General features: G+C 43.0%; 1 protein-coding gene across 1 annotated transcript; it reads left to right on the forward strand.

Annotated features, from left to right (window-relative positions):
• The first annotated feature begins 8,180 nt into the window (after positions 1-8,180).
• On the forward strand, positions 8,181-12,206 carry LOC115841357 (tubulin alpha-1B chain). Its single transcript, XM_030835181.2, has 4 exons — positions 8,181-8,339; positions 9,955-10,177; positions 10,320-10,468; positions 11,042-12,206. The coding sequence occupies exons 1-4, from the start codon at positions 8,337-8,339 to the stop codon at positions 12,020-12,022; spliced, it is 1,356 nt and encodes a 451-aa protein (XP_030691041.1). The 5' UTR covers positions 8,181-8,336; the 3' UTR covers positions 12,023-12,206.
• The last annotated feature ends 9,641 nt before the right edge of the window (positions 12,207-21,847 follow it).

Genomic DNA, 21,847 nt, shown 5'->3' on the forward strand with positions numbered 1-21,847 from the left:
CACGTAAGCTATTAGAATTTAAGAATTTAGCAAGGTTGTTGCTAGGTACAAAATCAATAAATAAAAATCAATTGTACTGGGCTTCCCTGGTGGCTCAGTGGTTAAGAATCCACGTGCTAATGCAGGGGACGTGGGTTCGAGCCCTGGTCTGGGAAGATCCCACATGCCACAGAGCAACTAAGCCCGTTAGCCACAACTACTGAGCCCACGTGCTACAACTACTGAAGCTCACACACCTAGGCCCGTGCTCCGCAACAAGAGAAGCCACCACAATGAGAAGCCTGCACACCGCAACGAAGAGTAGCCCCCGCTCACCGGAACTAGAGAAAGCCCGTGCGCAGCAACAAAGACCCAACGCAGCCAAAAATAAATAAACTTATAAAAAAAATTTTAAAAAGTAATGCATTTGGATTAAAGAAATTTTGCTAAATATAGACAAGCAGAAGGAAGTTTTTTTCAATCACCACAAATCTTACCAGTCAATATTGAGATTTCGTTTTCTTTTCACAGGGTAAACATCAGCCTATTAGGTATTTCCTTTGTGGTAATTCCCTGGCAGTCCAGTGGTTAGGGCTCCATGCTTCCACTGCAGGGAGCATGGGTTCGATCCCTGGTTAGGAACTAAGATCCCACATGCCATACTGCACAGCCAAAAAAAAAAAAAAAAAAAAAGTATTTCCTTTGTAAATACTGTAGTAATTTGCTTTCTCAATTTTTAAATTATTTTCTGAATCTGTACTCCTTTCTTATAGACTATAGTTCATATACATAAATTCAGATCATGGTTAATCTCTACTTATTCTCCTTAATCCTCTTTAATTGTTATTGGTATTTTATTTTCATTACTTTCAAAATGCCTTGTCACCAGTTCTCATTTAATCTGAGGAAGTTGAGCTTTCCTTTCTTCTCTATAGAAACTTTAAATACTCAAGTCTCTAGATGTTCACTGTGTAATATGGTAGCCACTACACATGACTATTTAAATTTAAATTAATTAGAATATACAATGGAGAAAGACAGTCTCTTCAATAAGTGGTTCTGGGAAAACTGGACAGCTACATGTAAAAGAATGAAATTAGAACATTCTCTAACACCACACACAAAAGTAAACTCAAAATGGATTAAAGACCTAAATGTAAGAGTGGATACTATAAAACTCTTAGAGGAAAACATAGGCAGAACACTCTTTGACACTAATTGCAGCAATATCTTTTTAGATCTACCTCCTAGAGTAATGAAAATAAAAAAAAAAATAAACAAGTAGGACCTAATTAAACTTAAAAGCTTTTGCACAGCAAAGGAAACCATAAACAAAACAAAAAGACAACCCACAGAATGGGAGAAAATATTTGCAAACAATGTGACCAACAAGGGATTAATCTCCAAAATATACAACAGCTCGTGCAGCTCAATATCAAAAAAAAAAGGGGGACTTCCCTGGTGGGTGAGTGGGTAAGAATCCACGCTCCCAATGCAGGGGGCCTGGGTTCAATCCCTGGTCAGGGAACTAGATCCCATATGCATGCAGCAACTAGGAGTCTGCATGCCGCAGCTAAGAAGTCTGCATGCTGTGACTAAGAAGTCCGCATGCCGCAACTAAGAAAAAGCCCATATGCCACAACTAAACACGCTGCAACAAAGATCCCGCATGCTGCAACTAAGACCCAGCATAGTCTAAATAAATAAATAAATATTTTTAAAAAAACAACAAAAAATGGGCAGATCTAAATAGACATTTCTCCAAAGAAGACATACAGATAGCCAAAAAGCACATGAAAAGATGCTCAACATTGCTAATTATTAGAGAAATTCAAATCAAAACTACAATGAGGGGCTTCCCTGGTGGCGCAGTGGTTGAGAGTCCACCTGCCAATGCAGGGGACAGGGGTTCGTGCCCCGGTCCAGGAAGATCCCACATGCCACAGAGCGGCTAGGCCCATGAGCCATGGCCACTGAGCCTGCGCGTCTGGAGCCTGTGCTCCGCAACGGGAGAGGCCACAACAGTGAGAGGCCTGCGTACCCCAAAAAAAAAACCAATAAAAACAAAACTACAATGAGGTATCACCTCACGCCTGTCAGAACGGCCATCATCAAAAAGTCTACAAACAATAATAAATGCTGGAAAGGGTGTGGAGAAAAGGGAAACTTCCTACACTGTTGGTGGGAATGTAAATTGGTACAGCCACTATGGAGAACAGTACGGAGGTTCCTTAAAAAACTAAAAATAGAGCTGTCATATGATCTAGCAATCCCACCCCTGGGCATATATCCAGGGAAAACCATAATTCGGAAAGATACATGCACGCCAATGTTCATTGCAGCACTATTTACAATAGCCAAGACGTGGAAGCAACTTAAATGTCCATCAACAGATGGATGGATAAAGAAGATATGGTACATATATACAATGGAATATTACTCAGCCATAAGAAAGAATGAAATAATGCCATTTGCAGCAACATGGATGGACCTAGAGATTATCATAGTAAGTGAAGTAAGTCAGACAGAGAAAGACAAATATCATGATATCACTTACACGTGGAATCTAAAAAAATGACACAAATGAACTTACTTACAAAACAGAAACAGACTCACAGACGTAGAAAACAAACTTATGGTTACCAAAGGGGAAAGGTAGGAGGGAGGGATAAATTAAGAGGCTGGGATTAATGTATACACACTACTATATATAAAATAGATAATCAACAAGGACCCACTGTATAGCACAGGGAACTCTACTCAATACTCTGTAATAACCTATATGGGAAGAGAATCTGAAAAAGAATACATATGTATATGTATAACTGAATCACTTTGCTGTACACCTGAAACTAACACAACACTGTAGATCAACTACATTCCAATATAAAACAAAAATTGAAAGAACACTGAAAAAAACTAAATAAATTAAAATTTACAAAAATAAAATATTCAGTTCCTCAGTCAGACTAGTCACATTTCAGGTGTTCAATAGCCACATGTAGTCAGAGGTTACCACATTGAACAGCACTGCTCCAGATTTTAGTAGTATTTTCAAAAGCTGTATTATCAAAAGCATCTTTATCTCTCCTGATAGCTTAACTCTTTAGTATTATTAATTTTAAATATCTGTCAAAGAATATATGTACATGGTTTAAAAATGAAACATTCTTGATCTGGTCGCTAATTTACACAGGTTTGTTCACTTTAGGTTAATTTATCAAGCTGTACTTTTATGAGTTGTACCCTTTTCTGTATGTAGGTTGTTACATATATATTTCAATAAAAAATTTATGAAAACCATAAATCTAGTACTGTTATTTTAAAACAATGGTCTTCCTGTATCATTCCTCCTCTACTCTAGACCTGTTCACCAGAGGCAATTACCCGCAATTCATCTAACCATTTCCCTTGGAATTAACCTACTTATTTCTAAATAATGTGTCTATGCAGCTATGTCTTGATTTATCAATTTTAGACATTACCTATTTACTTTTCACCATATTATTTGAGAATTTAGTTCTTTTATACTCCTCATATTTCGCCTCCTGGCTATCTCACCAAAAAGTTTCGATTTAAATAAGCCAGTGCAGGCTTCCCTGGTGGCGCAGTGGTTGAGAGTCCGCCTGCTAATGCAGGGGACACGGGTTCGATCCCTGGTCCAGGAAGATCCCACATGCCACAGAACAACAAAGCCCGTGTGCCACAACGAAGAGTAGCCCCTGCTCACTGCAACTAGAGAAAGCCCGCATGCAGCAGCGAAGATCCAACTCAGCCAAAAATAAATAAATTAAATAAATAAATTTTTTTAAAAAAGAAATAATACTAAGTCTTCTTTACATTATATCTGTATAGGTATACGTTTCATATGACATTCCTGAGAATCTGATATGTCCTGGTATAACATTATCATTTGTAATTTCAGCTATTATCTTTAAATGTTGTATGTCACAGAAATAACCAAATTCTCTTGTCAACTGCATTATAATGAACTCTTAGATCTTTAACTTTTGCTATTTTTAAGTCTTTTGTCATTTATAGATAGTAATTGTTTTACTCTGATGCTTTGCAAAAATGTTCCCACAACCTGAAGGAATTTCATCTTCAAGGAGATTCATGGGAAAGAACTTGACAAGTACTCTAGAATGCAGGGTTTCTTGTTTTGTTGTTTTGTTTTTGGCCGTGCATAGCTCCCCCATCTAGGGATCAAACCCGTGCCCCCTGAAGTGGAAGTGCCGAGTCTTAACCACTGGACCGCCAGGGAAGTCCCTGGAATGCAGGTTTCTGATAACTTTAAGATCATAACACTGAACTGGATAAAAATTTCTAAGACTTTAATGGCAAACTGATTGATTCATAAAGTTGCTAACCCAAGATCAAGATCAACAAGAATTAATTACAGGAGACTAAATGAACCTATGAGGATGATTATAAATTTTGACTTCTTATGCTGTTTCTCTAATGTTTTATTTTTCCAGATTTAAGGAAACTTTTTCTCTTAAGCATCTATGACTTACAGCAATTTGGTAAAAGATATCTTTGTAAGCAAAGATCAAATATATATCTTTTTTTTCCCTTCCTGATCCCTCCAGAATTCAGAGACTCATATTATTCTTATTGTTAATCACAATATATGTATTTGCATAAGTTCAGTAAGAATCTACTCTCCTTGTAACAGAAAACAATTGGAAATATTGGCTATTTTACCAAGGCTTTGACTAGCTTATCATACTCAAGAGAGATATACATAGACGCAGAAATAATCAGACAGTTTTAAGGAACTACTTGTAAAAATTGGCCTAGTACCTTGCTTTCAAGCTTCCAACAAGATAAGCTTAAAAAGAGCTTATATGATCAATCACTATTCTCGCTGTGTTTATGTAACTAATCAGGCCAAATTTAATACAACCAAATTAGTTTTACTATGCTTACCTTGACAAAAAGGAGGATGATTATGAAGAGAGAAATTGTTTGCACCTTTGTAGATACTAGATTCTTGTCCTCCTAATTATCTTTAAGGTTATACACCTGAGCTGGACTGGATCCTAAACTCTTCTAGTTTCATCACATATCTGACTACAAATCTCCAAACGAACGTTTCCAATTTCTCTCACCCTTCTGATTTCAAATCAATAAAAACAACAATTGCCCTTAAATCTCCTTGGAAGGGACTATAATAGGTCCTCTTCACTACACAGATGAACGGCCGAACTTGAGACCCAAGCTTTGGGTACACATTTCACAGCTAAAGAAGGCTCCAACTGACATCCAGTCCTGTACAAGCACTGGAGACCTCTGAATCAAACCGACCAGGAACTGAAGCAAATGACAGCTGAAGGGGACAGCTTTCCCAAGATGACCAGACCAGGCCTGTATACCATTACCCACTGTTACTTCCTACCTTATCCTTTCCCTCTTTTTCTTGGGAAGAAATGGTCTTATCTGTATTTCTCAGTCTATTACAAAAGGGGAAAACTTATCTAATTGTTGGGTTTGCCACCAGAAACCTTGATCTGTTCACAATAGTGAACCTTTAGTCCATACTGTAATGAATTTTTTTTCACTTTTCCCAAGTGCTAATTTCACCTGGTGTTCCTTGATGACAGCTATAAAGATTTTTGAAGCTTCCCATTGTTCCACCCCATTAAGCCTCCATGGTCACCTTAAACAAGAACTTCAAGGAGGCATACATGACTTCAAGTATGTCTCCATAGGGAGAACCTTTCTCCTTTGGGTCAGAATAAGTGCCAATGAAATGCATGATCAGAGATCTCTCCCAAACATCAGGAGTGCTAGCTGATTCCGCAGCCAAAGAAATAGCAACCCAACAATGACCACTTGACTCGTTGACTAAAGTAATTCTGGATAACTGCACGGCCTTTGATTATCAACTTGCTGAGCAAGGAGGCACTTGTACTACAGCAAATAGTACCTGTTGCGCATAGATAAGTGCCTCTGGAAAAACAGAAACTCAGTTACACAAAATCAGGGAAAAAGCCCATTGGTTACAACTTCCACCTGACAGCCCTTGCCTGGTCTTTTGACCTATTTAGCTGATTACCTTCAGGTGTGGGCTCCTGGCTTCGCACCATCATACAAACTGAACTTATATTAATTTAAATTATGCTTCACATAATCATTTTTAAGCCTTGTGCCTGTTACCTGTTAAATCTTTATAGAAATAACTTACCCAACTTAGCTCAACACTTCAAGATGATCTCCAATGCTTAAGACCTTGGTAAGATACAGAGTTTTTTTGTTTTGTTTTGTTTTTTTGCGGTACGCGGGCCTCTCACTGTTGTGGCCTCTCCCGTTGCGGAGCACAGGCTCCGGACGCGCAGGCTCAGCGGCCATGGCTCACGGACCCAGCCGTTCCGCGGCATGTGGGATCTTCCCGGACCGGGGCACGAACCCGTGTCCCCTGCATCGGCAGGTGGGCTGTCAACCACTGCGCCACCAGGGAAGCCCTAGAGTTGGTTTTCTTTTAATTTATTTATTTTTAATTTTTATTTTATTTATTTTTGGCTGCGTTGGGTCTTCCTTGCTGTGCGCGGGCTTTCTCTAGTTGCGGCGAGCAGGGGCTGCTCTTCATTGTGGTGCACGGGTTTTTCTTTGCGGTGGCTTTTCTTGTTGCGGAGCACGGGCTCTAGGCGCGCAGGCTTCAGTAGTTGTGGATCGCAGTCTCCAGAGCGCAGGCTCAGTAGTTGTGGCACACGGGCTTAGTCGCTCCGCGGCATGTGGGATCTTCCTGGACCAGGGCTTGAACCTATGTCCCCTGCATTGGCAGGCGGATTCTTAACCACTGCGCCACCAGGGAAGCCCCGTTTAAGGAAAGGTCTTGATCAAAAGGGGTAAATGTGAACATAAATAAAGGAAACTTCATTTTAAATGGAGTCAGGAAGCCCTAAAGGGGGGACTCTCAATACAGGTAGCACCAGTTGCAGTCTGCATAATCAGCAGGAAGATAAGAATGTTACTTTTCTTCTGGTACAAGGGAGGACATTTTCACATAGGAATTTCACTTCCTGCTTTTAAAAGAAGGAAGATCCCTCCCAACTCCAGCAACAACACTCTAACCACCACTTGCAGCCAGAGAGAAACTGCCACAATCTTGAACTCTCATTCTTCTCCAGAGAACTTTTCTTCAAACGGTCCCCCCGCAATTTCCTCCTAAAATCTAATAAAAGCAAGTCACTCTCCTTTGTTCTCTGGATTTGCCTATGATTCCCCGTTGCTTGCTTGTCCCGAATTGTGATTCTCTGCTATTCCTGAATAAACCCACCTTGCTGGTAAAATAACTGGTTGCTTTATTTTTGAGGGTAACAATGTATATAAATATAAAATCACTATGTTGTACACTTGAAAGTAATGTAACATTGTCAATTATGCTTCAATTTAAAAACGTTTTACAAAACTCTAAATAGCACAAGGAATCCCTACTTCCTAAATATCCTTCAGGATCAAACAGTTTCCTCCCTCGCCAAGTTTCTGTCCTTATTCCTTCAATTCAGCTACCAAATTTGAAATGCGTCTTTAAATCTCTCTTTCTAAAAGACCCTAGAGCTGTTTCATAAAGTTGGTTGGTTTAGGTCTAAAAATGGGGCCTACCCTACCCTTTTAACAGCTTAGATGTTCAGTGCTTAGGTGCTTACCCTTTGAATGACTGAAATACTGTTTGGTAGCTTTAGTTTAAATAACAAGTAAACCAAATAGAACTATTTTTTCTAAACCTTGCTCCTCCACATTATCAGGTAAATGCTTTCTGTACTGCCTTTAAAGGAACTGGGAAGAGAAAAACAAAATTCATTGACAAATGGTGACAACGTGAAAATAACCAGCTGAGCTATCTGGACCAGAAGTTTCTCCATTTCATGGTGCTTCATCTTTAAAACTGTGTGGACTTCTTCAATCTTAGGATTCGTCCAAATTAAAGCAATCGAGCCCCCATTCCCATGTTGGTTTCTTCCGAACCTGCGCCCCATCCCCCATCCCCACCCCCGCCCCCGCCCCCGCCCCGGCCCTGGCGGTCATGCGCCAAAGACTGCAGCACCGGAGCTCACGGCCCGCAGGCGCGGCGGACCCCGCCCCGCACGCCCGGCGCGGGGAAGGGCTCGGGGCCAGGAGCCCGCCTCTGCGGCGGCCGAGCCGGGAGCCGAGTGGGTATGCCGGACCAGGGGAGGGGCCTGCGGCCATGGCACCGCCTGTGCCCGCCAGCCCCTCCCCGGACCGTTACTTAAGTGGCTCCCGCACCGCCCCCACTTCAGTGCGTTACTTACCTCGACTCTTAGCTTGTCGAGGACGGTAACCGGGACCCGGTGTCTACTCCTGTTGTCTGCGCCTGCTGACCCGTAGCCACCATGGTGAGTGGACCGCCGGCCTCGCTCGGGAAAACGGGGAAAAGCGAGCCCGGGGGAGCGCGGAGGGCCTCTAGCTAGAGAGGGCTGGCGCCACCGCTGTTCATTTGGAGGGCGAAGAGCAAGGCGAGGGCCGAGGATTAGAGTAGATAGATCCCGTTTGTGGAGAACGGGTGGGGCCCGGGAAGAGGGAACGGAGGGAGCTCACCGCCTTTTTTTCTGGGACTCTGGAAGGGGATGGTGGGACACTAGCTCTCCTTCACCGTGGTTGGGGCTCTCATTTACCCCTTAACTCCTGGGCGTGGTGCCCTGAAGACTGCATTCTTTTCCCGCGCGTTCCCATCCCCCTCTTCCCCCCAGCCTTTGGCGAGCGCGCGCGCGGCTCTCCCCGCCCTCACTTCCTCCTCAGCACGAAAAGCGGAGGCGGGAAGGAGCTGGACACAAAAGCGCACGCGCGACCGTTACCTTCCCGCCAGGGAGTGGACGGGAGCCCGCCACTGCAGTGCGCACGCGCGCTGCAGGTCTATGGCTGGAGGGCGTGTCTCCTGTTACCCAGAGTTCTTTCTTTTAAAAAATAAAATCAGTAAGATGAATGTGGAGAAGGACTCCTTATCGGTGTACTGCGCTACGCCAGTGTATTAGGGCAGCTAGCTCCCAACAGCCTGTAGAGGCCATCTGTCCCTCCCTGCCCTCTGCTGTGTTAGGAATGCGTGTGGGAGCAGGTGGTAGCGGTGAGGGGTTTTGAGGGAACGGAAATCGGCTCTTGGTCCAGATCTGGGCCGCCGATAATCCCCTGCTGCGTCCTGACACATGTGGAGGTGCTGGACGGAACTCAATGCCTACGGGAAGCGGAGGATGGTTGGGCATGGCTGCGCCTCTGCAGACGTGGCTGTTGAGAGGCTCTGCAGCTGCGCGGCTCCAGGAACCGCGGCGGGGAGGGGGGGAGGGCGCGGGCGCGCGCACCCGGAATTGCTCATTCATCCTTTGCCGCAGAGCCCCACCCCTCGTCTCTGCAGCCAGACATTTCCTCTGCACTCTTCTGGCCACGTGCTTCCCGTGTTGGGAGCTGCCCAGAAATCTGGCCACCTACTCTAAAATGGGATTCTGGGGCCTGAGCGCTAGATGGATGACCTCCTCCGTATCTTGATCCTCCAAAGGAGGAAGCAATGACTAAGGTCTGTTCTTGGTCTGGAAAGAGGCCTTCCCCATTTAGAGGGGAAGAGGAAATTAATTAAAACTAATGGAGATAAAAAGTATAGTCCTTCTCACCTAGATTAAGAGAAAAAGCATTACACTGCAATTCGTTTTGAAAGGAAATTTGTAAGATTGTTTACATAAACATTTTGTTCTGCTTCACAGTCACCACTAATTGGGTTTTGTTTTGTTTTGTGCGGTACGCTGATCTCACTGTTGTGGCCTCTCCCGTTGCGGAGCACAGGCTCCGGACACGCAGGGTCAGTGGCCATGGCTCACGGGCCCAGCCGCTCCGCGGCATGTGGGATCTTCCCGGACCAGGATACGAACCCGTGTACCCTGCATCGCAGGCGGACTCTCAACCACTGCGCCACCAGGGAAGCCCCACAAATTGGTTTTTAATGTTTCTTTTTTCTCCCTCTCACAGCGTGAGTGCATCTCCATCCACGTTGGCCAGGCTGGTGTCCAGATCGGCAATGCCTGCTGGGAGCTCTACTGCCTGGAACACGGCATCCAGCCTGATGGCCAAATGCCAAGTGACAAGACTATTGGGGGAGGAGATGACTCCTTCAACACCTTCTTCAGTGAGACAGGCGCTGGCAAACATGTGCCCAGGGCAGTGTTTGTAGACCTGGAACCCACGGTCATTGGTGAGTTAACCTCAGTAACCCCAATGAGATCTTGGGGGTCTGGGACAGAAGGTGTGTCCTGGGGGCTCCTTTGATGCCCTGGGGTCGAGCAGACTTGTGCAGGTTGTTAGTGATGGGTGGCTGCTTCATTTTCCTTTTCCAGATGAAGTTCGCACTGGCACCTACCGCCAACTCTTCCACCCTGAGCAGCTCATCACAGGCAAGGAAGATGCTGCCAATAACTATGCCCGAGGTCACTACACCATTGGCAAGGAGATCATTGACCTCGTCTTGGACCGAATTCGGAAATTGGTATGTTTATTCTCAAGAATAAAGTAAATTAATGAATCTAAGGGAGATATTTGAAGTGTGCTCTTTTTTTCAAATACAGAATTGAAATGTAAGAGTGAGCTTAATCCTTTAAAGTTTTTTTTTAAGTTCAATTAAAATATGAACTTTTTTTTTTTTTTTTGTGGTACGCGGGCCTCTCACTGCTGTGGCCTCTCCCATTGCGGAGCACAGGCTCCGGACGCGCAGGGTCAGCGGCCATGGCTCACGGGCCCAGCCGCTCCGCGGCATGTGGGATCTTCCCGGACCGGGGCACGAACCCATGTCCCCTGCCTCGGCAGGCGGACTCTCAACCACTGCGCCACCAGGGAAGCCCAAAATATGAACTATTGATGTCATTTTATAAACATTAATGGAGATATTTTAATAAAGAAATGCTGAGTAATTTAAGGAAGGTCTACATTTTTAAAAAAGTGTTTCTTGTCAGAATACAACCTAAGTCTTTGGAGTTAATATGAAAAGTGAAAATACTATGATTACTGTGAGGGTATCACAAAGAGCAATAACTATGTTTTTTCTATTCTTCTTTTGTAACAGGCTGACCAGTGCACAGGTCTTCAGGGCTTCTTGGTTTTCCACAGCTTTGGCGGGGGAACTGGTTCCGGGTTCACCTCCCTGCTGATGGAACGTCTCTCTGTCGATTATGGCAAGAAGTCCAAGCTGGAGTTCTCCATTTACCCAGCCCCTCAGGTTTCCACAGCTGTAGTTGAGCCCTACAACTCCATCCTCACCACCCACACCACCCTGGAGCACTCTGATTGTGCCTTCATGGTAGACAATGAGGCCATCTATGACATCTGTCGTAGAAACCTCGATATTGAGCGCCCAACCTACACAAATCTTAACCGCCTTATTAGCCAGATTGTGTCCTCCATCACCGCTTCCCTGCGATTTGATGGAGCCCTGAATGTTGATCTGACAGAATTCCAGACCAACCTGGTGCCCTATCCCCGCATCCACTTCCCTCTGGCCACATATGCCCCTGTCATCTCTGCTGAGAAAGCCTACCATGAACAGCTTTCTGTAGCAGAGATCACCAATGCTTGCTTTGAGCCAGCCAACCAGATGGTGAAATGCGACCCTCGCCATGGTAAATACATGGCTTGCTGCCTGTTGTACCGTGGCGATGTGGTTCCCAAAGATGTCAATGCTGCCATTGCCACCATCAAGACCAAGCGCAGCATCCAGTTTGTGGACTGGTGCCCCACTGGCTTCAAGGTTGGCATTAATTACCAGCCTCCCACTGTGGTACCTGGTGGAGACCTGGCCAAAGTACAGCGAGCTGTGTGCATGCTGAGCAACACCACAGCCATCGCTGAGGCCTGGGCTCGCCTGGACCATAAGTTTGACCTGATGTATGCCAAGCGTGCCTTTGTTCACTGGTACGTGGGTGAGGGCATGGAGGAAGGAGAGTTTTCTGAGGCCCGTGAGGACATGGCTGCCCTTGAGAAGGATTATGAGGAGGTTGGTGTGGATTCTGTTGAAGGAGAGGGAGAGGAAGAAGGAGAGGAATACTAATTACCGTTGCTTTCAGCCCTGCAGCATGTCATATGCAGAACTTCAGCTTCAGCATTAGCTGACGGGAGTAAAAGCTTTCTGACTAGATTGTCTTAACTTTCAGCTGTGATCATGTATTGCTTTTCCATGTGTACCTGTAAGATTTTTCTGTCATGTGTGAAAAGTAAAGGCTTTAAGAAAGAAAGTTCTGTTCTTCTAAATTGGTTTCTCCAATTCAAGATGTGCTACCACTGCTACACCTGAAAGTCTCTGCAACAGGGTGGTTAATATCAAGGATTTCACTCTAGAAATCTATGGGGGGAAGGAGCACATTGGTCTGGAAAAACAGAAGAGCTGGATTCTGAAACTGGTCTGTTAACTTCATCTTAACCACCTTAACCAAGATTCTTTGTTTTCAGATGTACACCTAATTTTTAAAAAAATTTTTATTGGAGTATAGTTTATTTACAATGTTGTGTTTCAGGTGTATAGCACAGTGAATCACTTACACATACATCCACTCTTGGATCAACCAGTGTTGAAATCCAGGTCAGGGGACTTGGGAAGATGTAAATTCAGATGAGAGTGGTTTTGCTAATCTAGATCTTGAAGTTACTGGGTAATTACAAGTTAGGTATGGGAAGTAATTTTTAATATGCTACAAATACTGCTGTTTAAAGAGGCCTGCTAACCTATCAGTGGAACAAAAAAATCTTAGTGACCCTTGAACAGGTAAACATCAGGCTGGAGAATATGAGCAGGAAGATGTAAAAGCTGTTTCCCGCCTGTAGGGAGGATGGGAGAAGAAAAGTTGCAGGATCAGAATGCTGGTGATCAAAAATCCTAGTGTAGAAAAAAGGGAGTGAGCTATGTGCACATGTGGGAAAGCGGCTGAGTGGGGGCTTTACAAGGGATGAAATGGCAACATTTGCAAAGGTTAGGATAAAAGTTTACAAATTATAGCACTTGGCATAGTTTACATTCTTTCCAGTATATAGTTTGGCTACATCTAACGTTGACTATAGAGATAGGTTAAATCCTCTGCATCTCATTTGCCTCCAAGAAGATGTACATTTCAAATTCAGGAAGCACAGGGATTATTAAGGTCTGAAGACATTGATGTTTTGGTTTAAGAGTAGAGAAGACCAAAATTTTATCAGTTTTTTCCCTAGTCCATAAATCCTATAGACTTAAAAATAGCTGTCCTCAACTGAAAAAATCAGTCTATAGACATTTCAGAGAGAAAGCTCAGTTGGGTGGCACAGCAACACCCATATAGCCAGATACGGCAGATCCCAGGGCTTTAAAGCACTGAGGGAAATCCTAACGGAATTAGTGACCAAATGCGGTTAGGATTTTGAGTTATTGTTAAACTCTCAGACCATCTTGAGAGATGACTAGAGAACCTTTGGGAAGTCGTTCTGTTCTTTTCTGCAATACAAGAAGGAAAGATAACTAGGCTGGAGCCTGGGAAATGAAATTACAGAGAAGAGCTTTTCAGGAAAAGGCACACACTAGGTACCCAGTATGCCATGGTGCTTTTTTTTTTTTAGGAGTTCTGAGGCGCAAGGCAGGGGCAGGATAGAGAAGAAGCCAGGGTTTCAACTATATCTAATGTTTTATTTTTATTTCTTTGTTTTTGTTTGGGGGGAGGGGTGTTTGTATTTTTAAGAAAAGATCTGTAGTAAATAAAGCGTTATGACTGCTTGGGTGGTAGGTACATAGGTGTTTTCAATGCCGTTATCTATTGCCCCAAAACTTTGTGGCTTAATGTATGTTTAAAAAAGAAAAAACTATATATAAAACCTCATGCAGTTGCTGAGGGTCAGGAATTCAGGAGCACCTTAGCTGGATGGTCGTGACTCAGGATTTCTCGTAAGGTTTCAGTAAAGATGTTGACTGAGGGTACAGTTATCTGAATGCTTGATTGGAGCTGGAGGTTTGGTTCACATGCCGGGCAAGTTGGTGCTGGTTGTTGGCAGGTCGCCTTAGTTCACCACATGGACCTCTCCATAGGACTGCTTGAGTGTCCTCATGACATGGGAGCAGTGTTCCCCCAGAGTGAGCTAAGAGAAGGTAAGTTGAATACCACAAAGTCTTATGACCTGACCTCGAAAGTCACACTCATTTCTACAATATCCTATTTGTAACACATGTCAGTCCTGTTCAGTGTGGGAGGAAACTACACAATGATAGGAGGCAAGGATCAATGGGAGTTATATACAAAACCCTAAGGGTTAATGTTTCTATCAAATAGAATACCAATTATATTATCCTTTTTTCCTGTATGCTTGAAATATTTCATTTTTTTAAAAGAGAGGAAACCTATAGAGGGAAGGGATTTTCCATTTTCTACAATTCAAACTCCAATTTCAGTGTCTTTGCTTGTTTTTTAGAACAGACACCTACCTACACTCCGAAACTATCCAGTCCCCTTTATACCCTAGTTATTTGGTTGTTGATTTGACTTGCTGCTCAAATTCAGTATTTCCCTCTGTCCCCTCTGTTCCCAATCTTATAGGTCAAGATGATAACTAGCAGGTACTAGTAGTCAAAGCCTTTGGTAATATGAGATACTAAGTGTGGGACATGGGGGTGGGAAATGGTTATATTGAAATGCTGAGGCAACCAGGAAATGCCATCAAGCATTCCTTTGGTGGGGGGATTGGGAGTCGCCCCAGCAGCAATCGCAGTGCCTGGTAAGGTTTAGGGCTCACAGAGTAATGGAAGTAAAAATAAATAATGATTATTTATTTCACTCAAGCCAGATTCTTTACTGCTCTCTTTAATATAAACAGCAAACTGGGGTTTTGTAAAACACATTCACTTTCTTTCCAGGCCCAAGTCTTTTAGCACCCTCTGAGAAATTGAGCCTCAGGGTAGAGAGGCCTTGGAAACAGATTGACTGAGACACTTGATTCCTTGTTCTGTCACTAGTCAGGCTCTCTGAACCTTCTGGGCCTATTTCCCCTTTTGCACTGTAGAGTTCCATCCTGTCTTTCTCCAGGTGTGTGGGGAGTTGAGGGGTGGCAAATAGGGCAATCAAGTCTGGAAGGACTTGTAAGCTTAGAGTTGTGTGTCCAAGCTTGGGAAGTGAGGGGCAGGGGTACCTCAGGACCTGACAGCTCTGCTCAGCAGGACACCAGAGCTACTGCCAAGGAAGAATGAACCATTTATTTAGAAAAGAAATAGAAATAAAGCCCAAGAAGGATTTACTTAGAGGTGGTGAGGGTGATGATACTGATAATAAAGATTATTAACCTTAACAACATCAACACCTTCAATTTACACCCACCCACATTTAAAAAGTTTTTTTAATTAACTTATAATTATTTATTTTTGGTTGCATTGGGTCTTCATAGCTACGTGTGGGCTTTCTCTAGTTGTGTCGAGCAGGGGCTGCTCTTCGTTGTGGTACGCAGGCTTCTTATTGCGGTGGCTTCTCGTTGCGGAGCACAGGCTCTAGGCGCGTGGGCTTCCGTAGTTGTGGCATGCAGGCTCAGTAGTTGTGGCTCGCAGGCTCTAGAGCACAGGCTCAGTAGGTGTGGTGCACAGGCTTAGTTGCTCTACGGCATGTGGGATCTTCCCAGACCAGGGCTCGAACCCATGTCGCCTGCACTGGCAGGCAGATTCTTAACCACCGTGCCACCAGGGAAGTCCACATTTTACAAAATTTTAACACCATAATATAATGCTTAAGTGCCTTCACAACCCACCATTCTCAACCTCACTGAGGTGACCTTAAAATGGGAGGAGCCCACTTCGTTTTTTACAGAGGACAGATTCAGTTGGCGGGGAAGAAGGGAAGTGATACCACAGCCCTGGTCCTACCTTGTAGGACCAGGTTCCTTAAATATTGCCTGCCAAAAAGTCACAAGAAATAGGGGTCTTTTAGCCCTGTGGAGGACCAGGGCTATGATTTAGGGACATGCTCAGATTAAGAGTTTGAGGGAGGGAGGAGAGAGATGCCATTTTCCCCTCCCAGTCCCATCAAATTCCTGGCAAATTCCTTAATGCCCTGCAGATGGCACCACCGACAAGGAGTTCTCTGCCCAGAAAAGTCAAGCTCAGATTTGTGAACTCTGCTCTCCCTGTCACTTTGGAGCTGAGCCTAAAATATACACCACAAACAGGAAGTGACTGACCTGGCATTCCTGGCATTCAAGGCCTTGTCACTTTTTTGTTCTGTCCATTCCTGGAGGCAGCTGAGCCTCCTGCTAGGTCACTGTGAATCACTCAGCCACAGGAATCCCCACACTGCTGGAGCTCTTGACTTCAGCTCCTGCCTCTAGGGTGCTTCCCAGGGTGGAATGAGTTTAAAAATATGGCCTTGGGGTCAACATGTAATAATGGAGGAGCATGTTGCCAGATCAAACTGAACTCAATACTGATACAAAATTAATAACCACCTGATGATGTGGACATCATCATGTAGATACTGATATCACTGTGTTTCAGGGGCCAGCTTCTTCCTCTCTGCCAAAATAAATACCCTACCCCACCCATCCATCCCTCAACTGACCAACCCATCTCCCAACTGACAGCCTGCTGTATGTTACTGTGTCCAGCAGTGATGGAATTAAGCCCATCACCTCATTCCTGGGGCCTTCGAACACTCTTCTCTTCTCTCTGCCTATAATACCTTTTACAACCGTAACTGATCCCACCACTTTTGCCCAGTTAACTCATACTCTCTTCCTTTGATGATGAAAACCCAAGTGTCTCCTATTCAAGGCCTTGAAGGCTAGGTAAGACTAGGTCAGATTCTCGATTATATATTTTCATAGTCTAAGAATTAATTTTGAGCAAAAGCAGATTCATACTTTTAACTCTGAAGGCTAGAGGTGACTGTCCCTATGCTACCTTCCTTTTTTCCCCAGACCCAAAGATTTAAGATGCCTCAGGAAGACACTATAGGGTGGACAGTGATATCAAATGGAGGTAGAAGGGAAAGCTGCTGTTCTGTTCTAAAGATTCTTCATAAATAATATCCTTCAGGGACTTCCCTGGTGGTCCAGTGGCTAAGACAGCATGCTCCCAATGCAGGGGGCCCGGGTTTGATCCCTGGTCAGAGAAGTAGATCCCACATGCCACAAATAAGAGTTTGTGTGCCGCAACTAAAAGACCCCACATGCTTCAACAAAGATCCCACAAGACGCAACCTAGACCCAGGGCAGCCAAATAAATATTTTTTAAAAAAAGTTCTTCAGCCTGTCTCTGGCCCAGCTTTAAGGTCTCAGCTCTAATGTCTCATGGTACTAGCATGCAGGAACTGCTACTGGCTCACATTGATCAAATGCATGTGTGCCATGAGTGAAGGTGTGACCCAGCTTCCAGAACAGGCTGATGTCACCTTAGACATTCCTTCTATACAACACTGTGTAAAGCTAGGCAAGTGAGCGTTCCCACTATCCTCTTCACTGGTCACCCTACTATGCAAATTGTTACCCGGTTCTGGGCACCTCAAGAAGGATATGGACAGACAAGCGAGTTTCCTCCAAGGGGTAAGTAGAATGGCAAGGGGTACTGGGTAAAGCAACTCAGAGAAATGAGGATGTTTAGATTACAAGAGAAACCCATGAAGAGCTGTTGTCCAGAAATGGCAGCAGACTCATTCCTTAAAACCCAGAAAGCACAGTAAAGGATGAGGAAGAACGTTGCAGCTCACTCTGTAACAATTAGCTAGGCCCAACAATGGACCACAGCACCATCCACGTCATGAAGGACAAACAGGCGGAACTGAAGACTTCTAGTATCCTTCTAAGATTCCCAGAGTCTAAGATTTCACAAATTTTCCTGGTGTCTCAAGCCAATCTTTAATTATGACTATTTTCTCAAGTATTTTTGGAGAAGTCAGAGATAGGTAGGAACAAAGGAACAGAATCTCTCAAAACATGTTTCTTAAACCCTTTCCCTCACCCCTGCCAACAACAAAAACAACAAAAGTTCTCAGACCCAGAGAGGCCTTGCCTAATGGGAACCTCTGGTTTTCTGGCTTCCCTGGCAACCAAGACAAGAGGGCAATTCCAAAGTTGCCGGTCTATTTCTAGGAATTAGTCCAATTTCCATCAGAGATAAGGAAGAAGGTTTATAGCCTGTCTTAGTTTGGACTGCTATAACAAAACACCATAGATCAGATAGTGTAAACAACAAACATTTATTTCTCAAAGATTTGGAGACTGGTAAATTCAAGATCAAGGTGCTAGCAGATTCAGTGTCAAGTGAGAGCCCTCTTCCTGGCTTGCAGATGGCTGGCGGTCTTCTTGCTGCGTCCTCATGTGGAGAAGAGAAAAAAACTTTACTCCCTTCCTCTTCTTATAAAGATGATAATCCCAGGACTTCCCTCATGATCCAGTGGTTAAGACTCCACACTCCCAATGCAGGGGGCATGGGTTCAAGCCCTGGTGGAAGATCTTGCAGCAGTGGCTGCCCCCCCACAAAAAAGATAATCCCATCATGAGGGCTGTACCACTTGACCTCATCTAAACCTGATTACCTCCCAAAGGCCTCACCTCCTAATACATCACATTGAGGGTTACAGTTTTAACATATAAATTTGGGGGGGACATATTCAGTCCATGGTATTCTTAGAGTGAGCAGGAATTTTTCTGTATTTATTGTGTTTTCTGTGGGAAAATTAGGACATGTAGGTAAGCAAAGAGAAAATGAAAATAACCTATAATCTGAATGAAAAGTTTTTGAAGTTTTCATTTAAAGAAAAGAGCAACTTTTCCTAATGCCCCTTTCTGTCCCTCTCCCATCCCAGTCACCTGTGGGATGGGTGGCCCTGGACCTTCTGTCTGCTCCTCTCAAAGTGCTGTTCAGCAATAAGTCTTCATCATTTGGAAGCTCAAAGGTAGCCCCACAGGAAGGAGCAGAACAGTGAGCCCTCTAGATACAAATGGAAGGTACCAGGGTTATTGAGGATACTGAAGTTCAAGTTTTAGCCTTCTATTACACTAAGTATCTAAGCAGTAGAGTAATGAAGGGAATACAGAACTAGGGGGGTATATCTACTAAGAGGCAACTGCAGAATACTGGGAAAAAAGGAGGCTTTGGAGTCAGAGAGACCAAGTTCAAATCCCAGTTACACCACTTACTATTGTAGGTCCTTGTACAAGATACTTAATCTCTTTGAACTGTTTCCTCATCTATTAAAAAAAAAATAAAGTCTATTTTGTAGGATCCTTGTGACACCAAATAAACTAATCTTTGTAAAGTATCTGTTAATGCTTAGCACTTAGAGGAGGCTCAGTCTGGATTAGTTCCCTTCCCTGTGTTGCTTGAGGACATTGAAATTTACTCTCTATAGTCAAGATGGCCCCTTTCCTACTAAGAATAGGTAATTTATCTCCTGGACAGATCAAATCCACAAACATTCTTTCAAGTATTCACTGGGAGAACTGCACTGGGTTAAGAACTGGTGTTGGAATGAAAGGGGTGAATTAGATGCCAAATACAGGTTTCCAACTCTCTAAGGGGAGAGGAAAGGAGAAAACACATAAATGGAGGTAAAGTTAAACAACACAAAAGATTTAAATAACACCTCAAGGTAATGAATGGTCCGAGACAGTGCATATATGTCTAACTGGTCACTGAACTATACAACTGGATGTTGCTTTGGGAGTTTAGATAAGGAGGAAATCCCTTCAAGAAAAGTTGGAAGAAAAGATATTTGGGTTGAGGCTTGGAAGTAGATAGGATTTGGACAAAGGGAGATTTGTTAAGTTTATTATTATTATTATTTACTTATTCAGATTGATTTCAATCTATTTTGTTAACCAGATTGTCTTTTTTTGAAATTTAATTTTATTTATTTTTTATACAGCAGGTTATTAGTTACCTATTTTATACATATTAGTGTATACATGTCAATCCCAATCTCCCAATTCATCCCACTACCACCACCACCACCACCATCCCCCTTAGCATCCATACGTTTGTTCTCTACATCTGTGTCTCTATTTCTGCCTTGCAAACTGGTTCATCTGTACTGTTTTTCTAGATTCCACATATATGCGTTAATATGCAATATTCGTTTTTCTATTTCTGACTTACTGCACTCTGTATGACAGTCTCTAGGTCCATCCACATCTCTACAAATGACCCAATTTTGTTCCTTTTTATGGCTGAGTAATATTTCATTGTATATATATGTACTACATCTTCTTTATCCATTCATCTGTTGATGGGCATTTAGGTTGCTTCCATAACCTGGCTATTGAAAATAGTGCTGCAGTGAACATTGGGGTGCATGTGTCTTTTTGAATTATGGTTTTCTCTGGATATATGCCCAGTAGTGGGATTGCTGGATTATATGGTAATTCTATTTTTAGTTTTTTAAGGAACCTCCATACTGTTCTCCATAGTGGCTGTATCAATTTACATTCCCACCAACAGTGCAAGAGGGTTCCCTTTTCTCCACACCCTCTCCAGCATTTTGTTTGTAGATTTTCTGAAGATGCCCATTCTAACTGGTGTGAGGTGATACCTCATTGTAGTTTTGATTTGCATTTCTTTAATAATTAGTGATGTTGAGCAGCTTTTCATGTGCCTCTTGGCCATCTGTATGTCTTCTTTGGAGAAATGTCTATTTAGGTCTTCTGCCCATTTTTGGATAGGGTTGTTTGTTTTTTTAATATTGAGCTGCATGAGCTGTTTATATATTTTGGAGATTAATCCTTTGTCTGTTGATTCATTTGCAAATATTTTCTCCCATTCTTAGGGTTGTCTTTTCATCTTGTTTATAGTTTCCTTTGCTGTGCAAAAGCTTTTAAGTTTCATTAGGTCCCATTTGTTTATTTTTGTTTTTATTTCCATTACTCTAGGAGGTGGGTCAAAAAAGATCTTGCTGTGATTTATGTCAAAGAGTGGTCTTCCTATGTTTTCCTCTAAGAGTTTTATAGTGTCCAGTCTTACATTTAGGTCTTTAATCCATTTTGAGTTTATTTTTGTGTATGGTGTTAGGGAGTGTTCTAATTTCATTCTTTCGCATGTAGCTGTCCAGTTTTCCCAGCACCACTTATTGAGGAGACTGTCTTTTCTCCATAATATATCCTTGCCTCCTTTGTCATAGATTAGTTGACCATAGGTGTGTGGGTTTATCTCTGGGCTTTCTATCCTGTTCCATTGATCTATATTTCTGTTTTTGTGCCAGTACCATATTGTCTTGATTACTGTAGCTTTGTAGTATAGTCTGAAGTCAGGGAGTCTGATTCCTCCAGCTCCATTTTTTTCCCTCAAGATTGCTTTTGCTATTTGGGGTCTTTTGTGTCTCCATACAAATTTTAAGATTTTTTTGTTCTAGTTCTGTAAAAAATGCCATTTGATAGGGATTGCATTGAATTTGTAGATTGCTTTGGGTAGTATAGTCATTTTCACAATATTTATTCTTCCAATGCAAGAACATGGTATATCTCTCCATCTGTTTGTGTCATCTTTGATTTCTTTCATCAGGGTCTTATAGTTTTCTGAGTACAGGTCTTTTACCTCCTTAGGTAGGTTTTTTCCTAGGTATTTTATTCTTTTTGTTGCAGTGGTGAATGGGATTGTTTCCTTAATTTCTCTTTCTGATCTTTCATTGTTAGTGTATAGGAATGCAAGAGATTTCTGTGCATTAATTTTGTATCCTGCAACTTTACGAGATTTGGTAAGTTTAAAAAGAGAATGTGTAGTGTCTTTTTGCATAGTGTTCTGAGTGGTAATTTAGTAAACAAAAGCTTTCACCAATTCTAGACATAGGCAATGGAAAAAAGTTATTGTGCTTCCCATGGATTTGTAAACAAGGACTCAAGGACCTGTGGGCAAATAAATCAGATTTCTGCTGGGCTCAAAACTACTTTCTCA

Source organism: Globicephala melas, chromosome 10 (assembly GCF_963455315.2).
Source record: "Globicephala melas chromosome 10, mGloMel1.2, whole genome shotgun sequence".
In the NCBI taxonomy this organism is placed as follows: Eukaryota; Metazoa; Chordata; class Mammalia; order Artiodactyla; family Delphinidae; genus Globicephala; species Globicephala melas.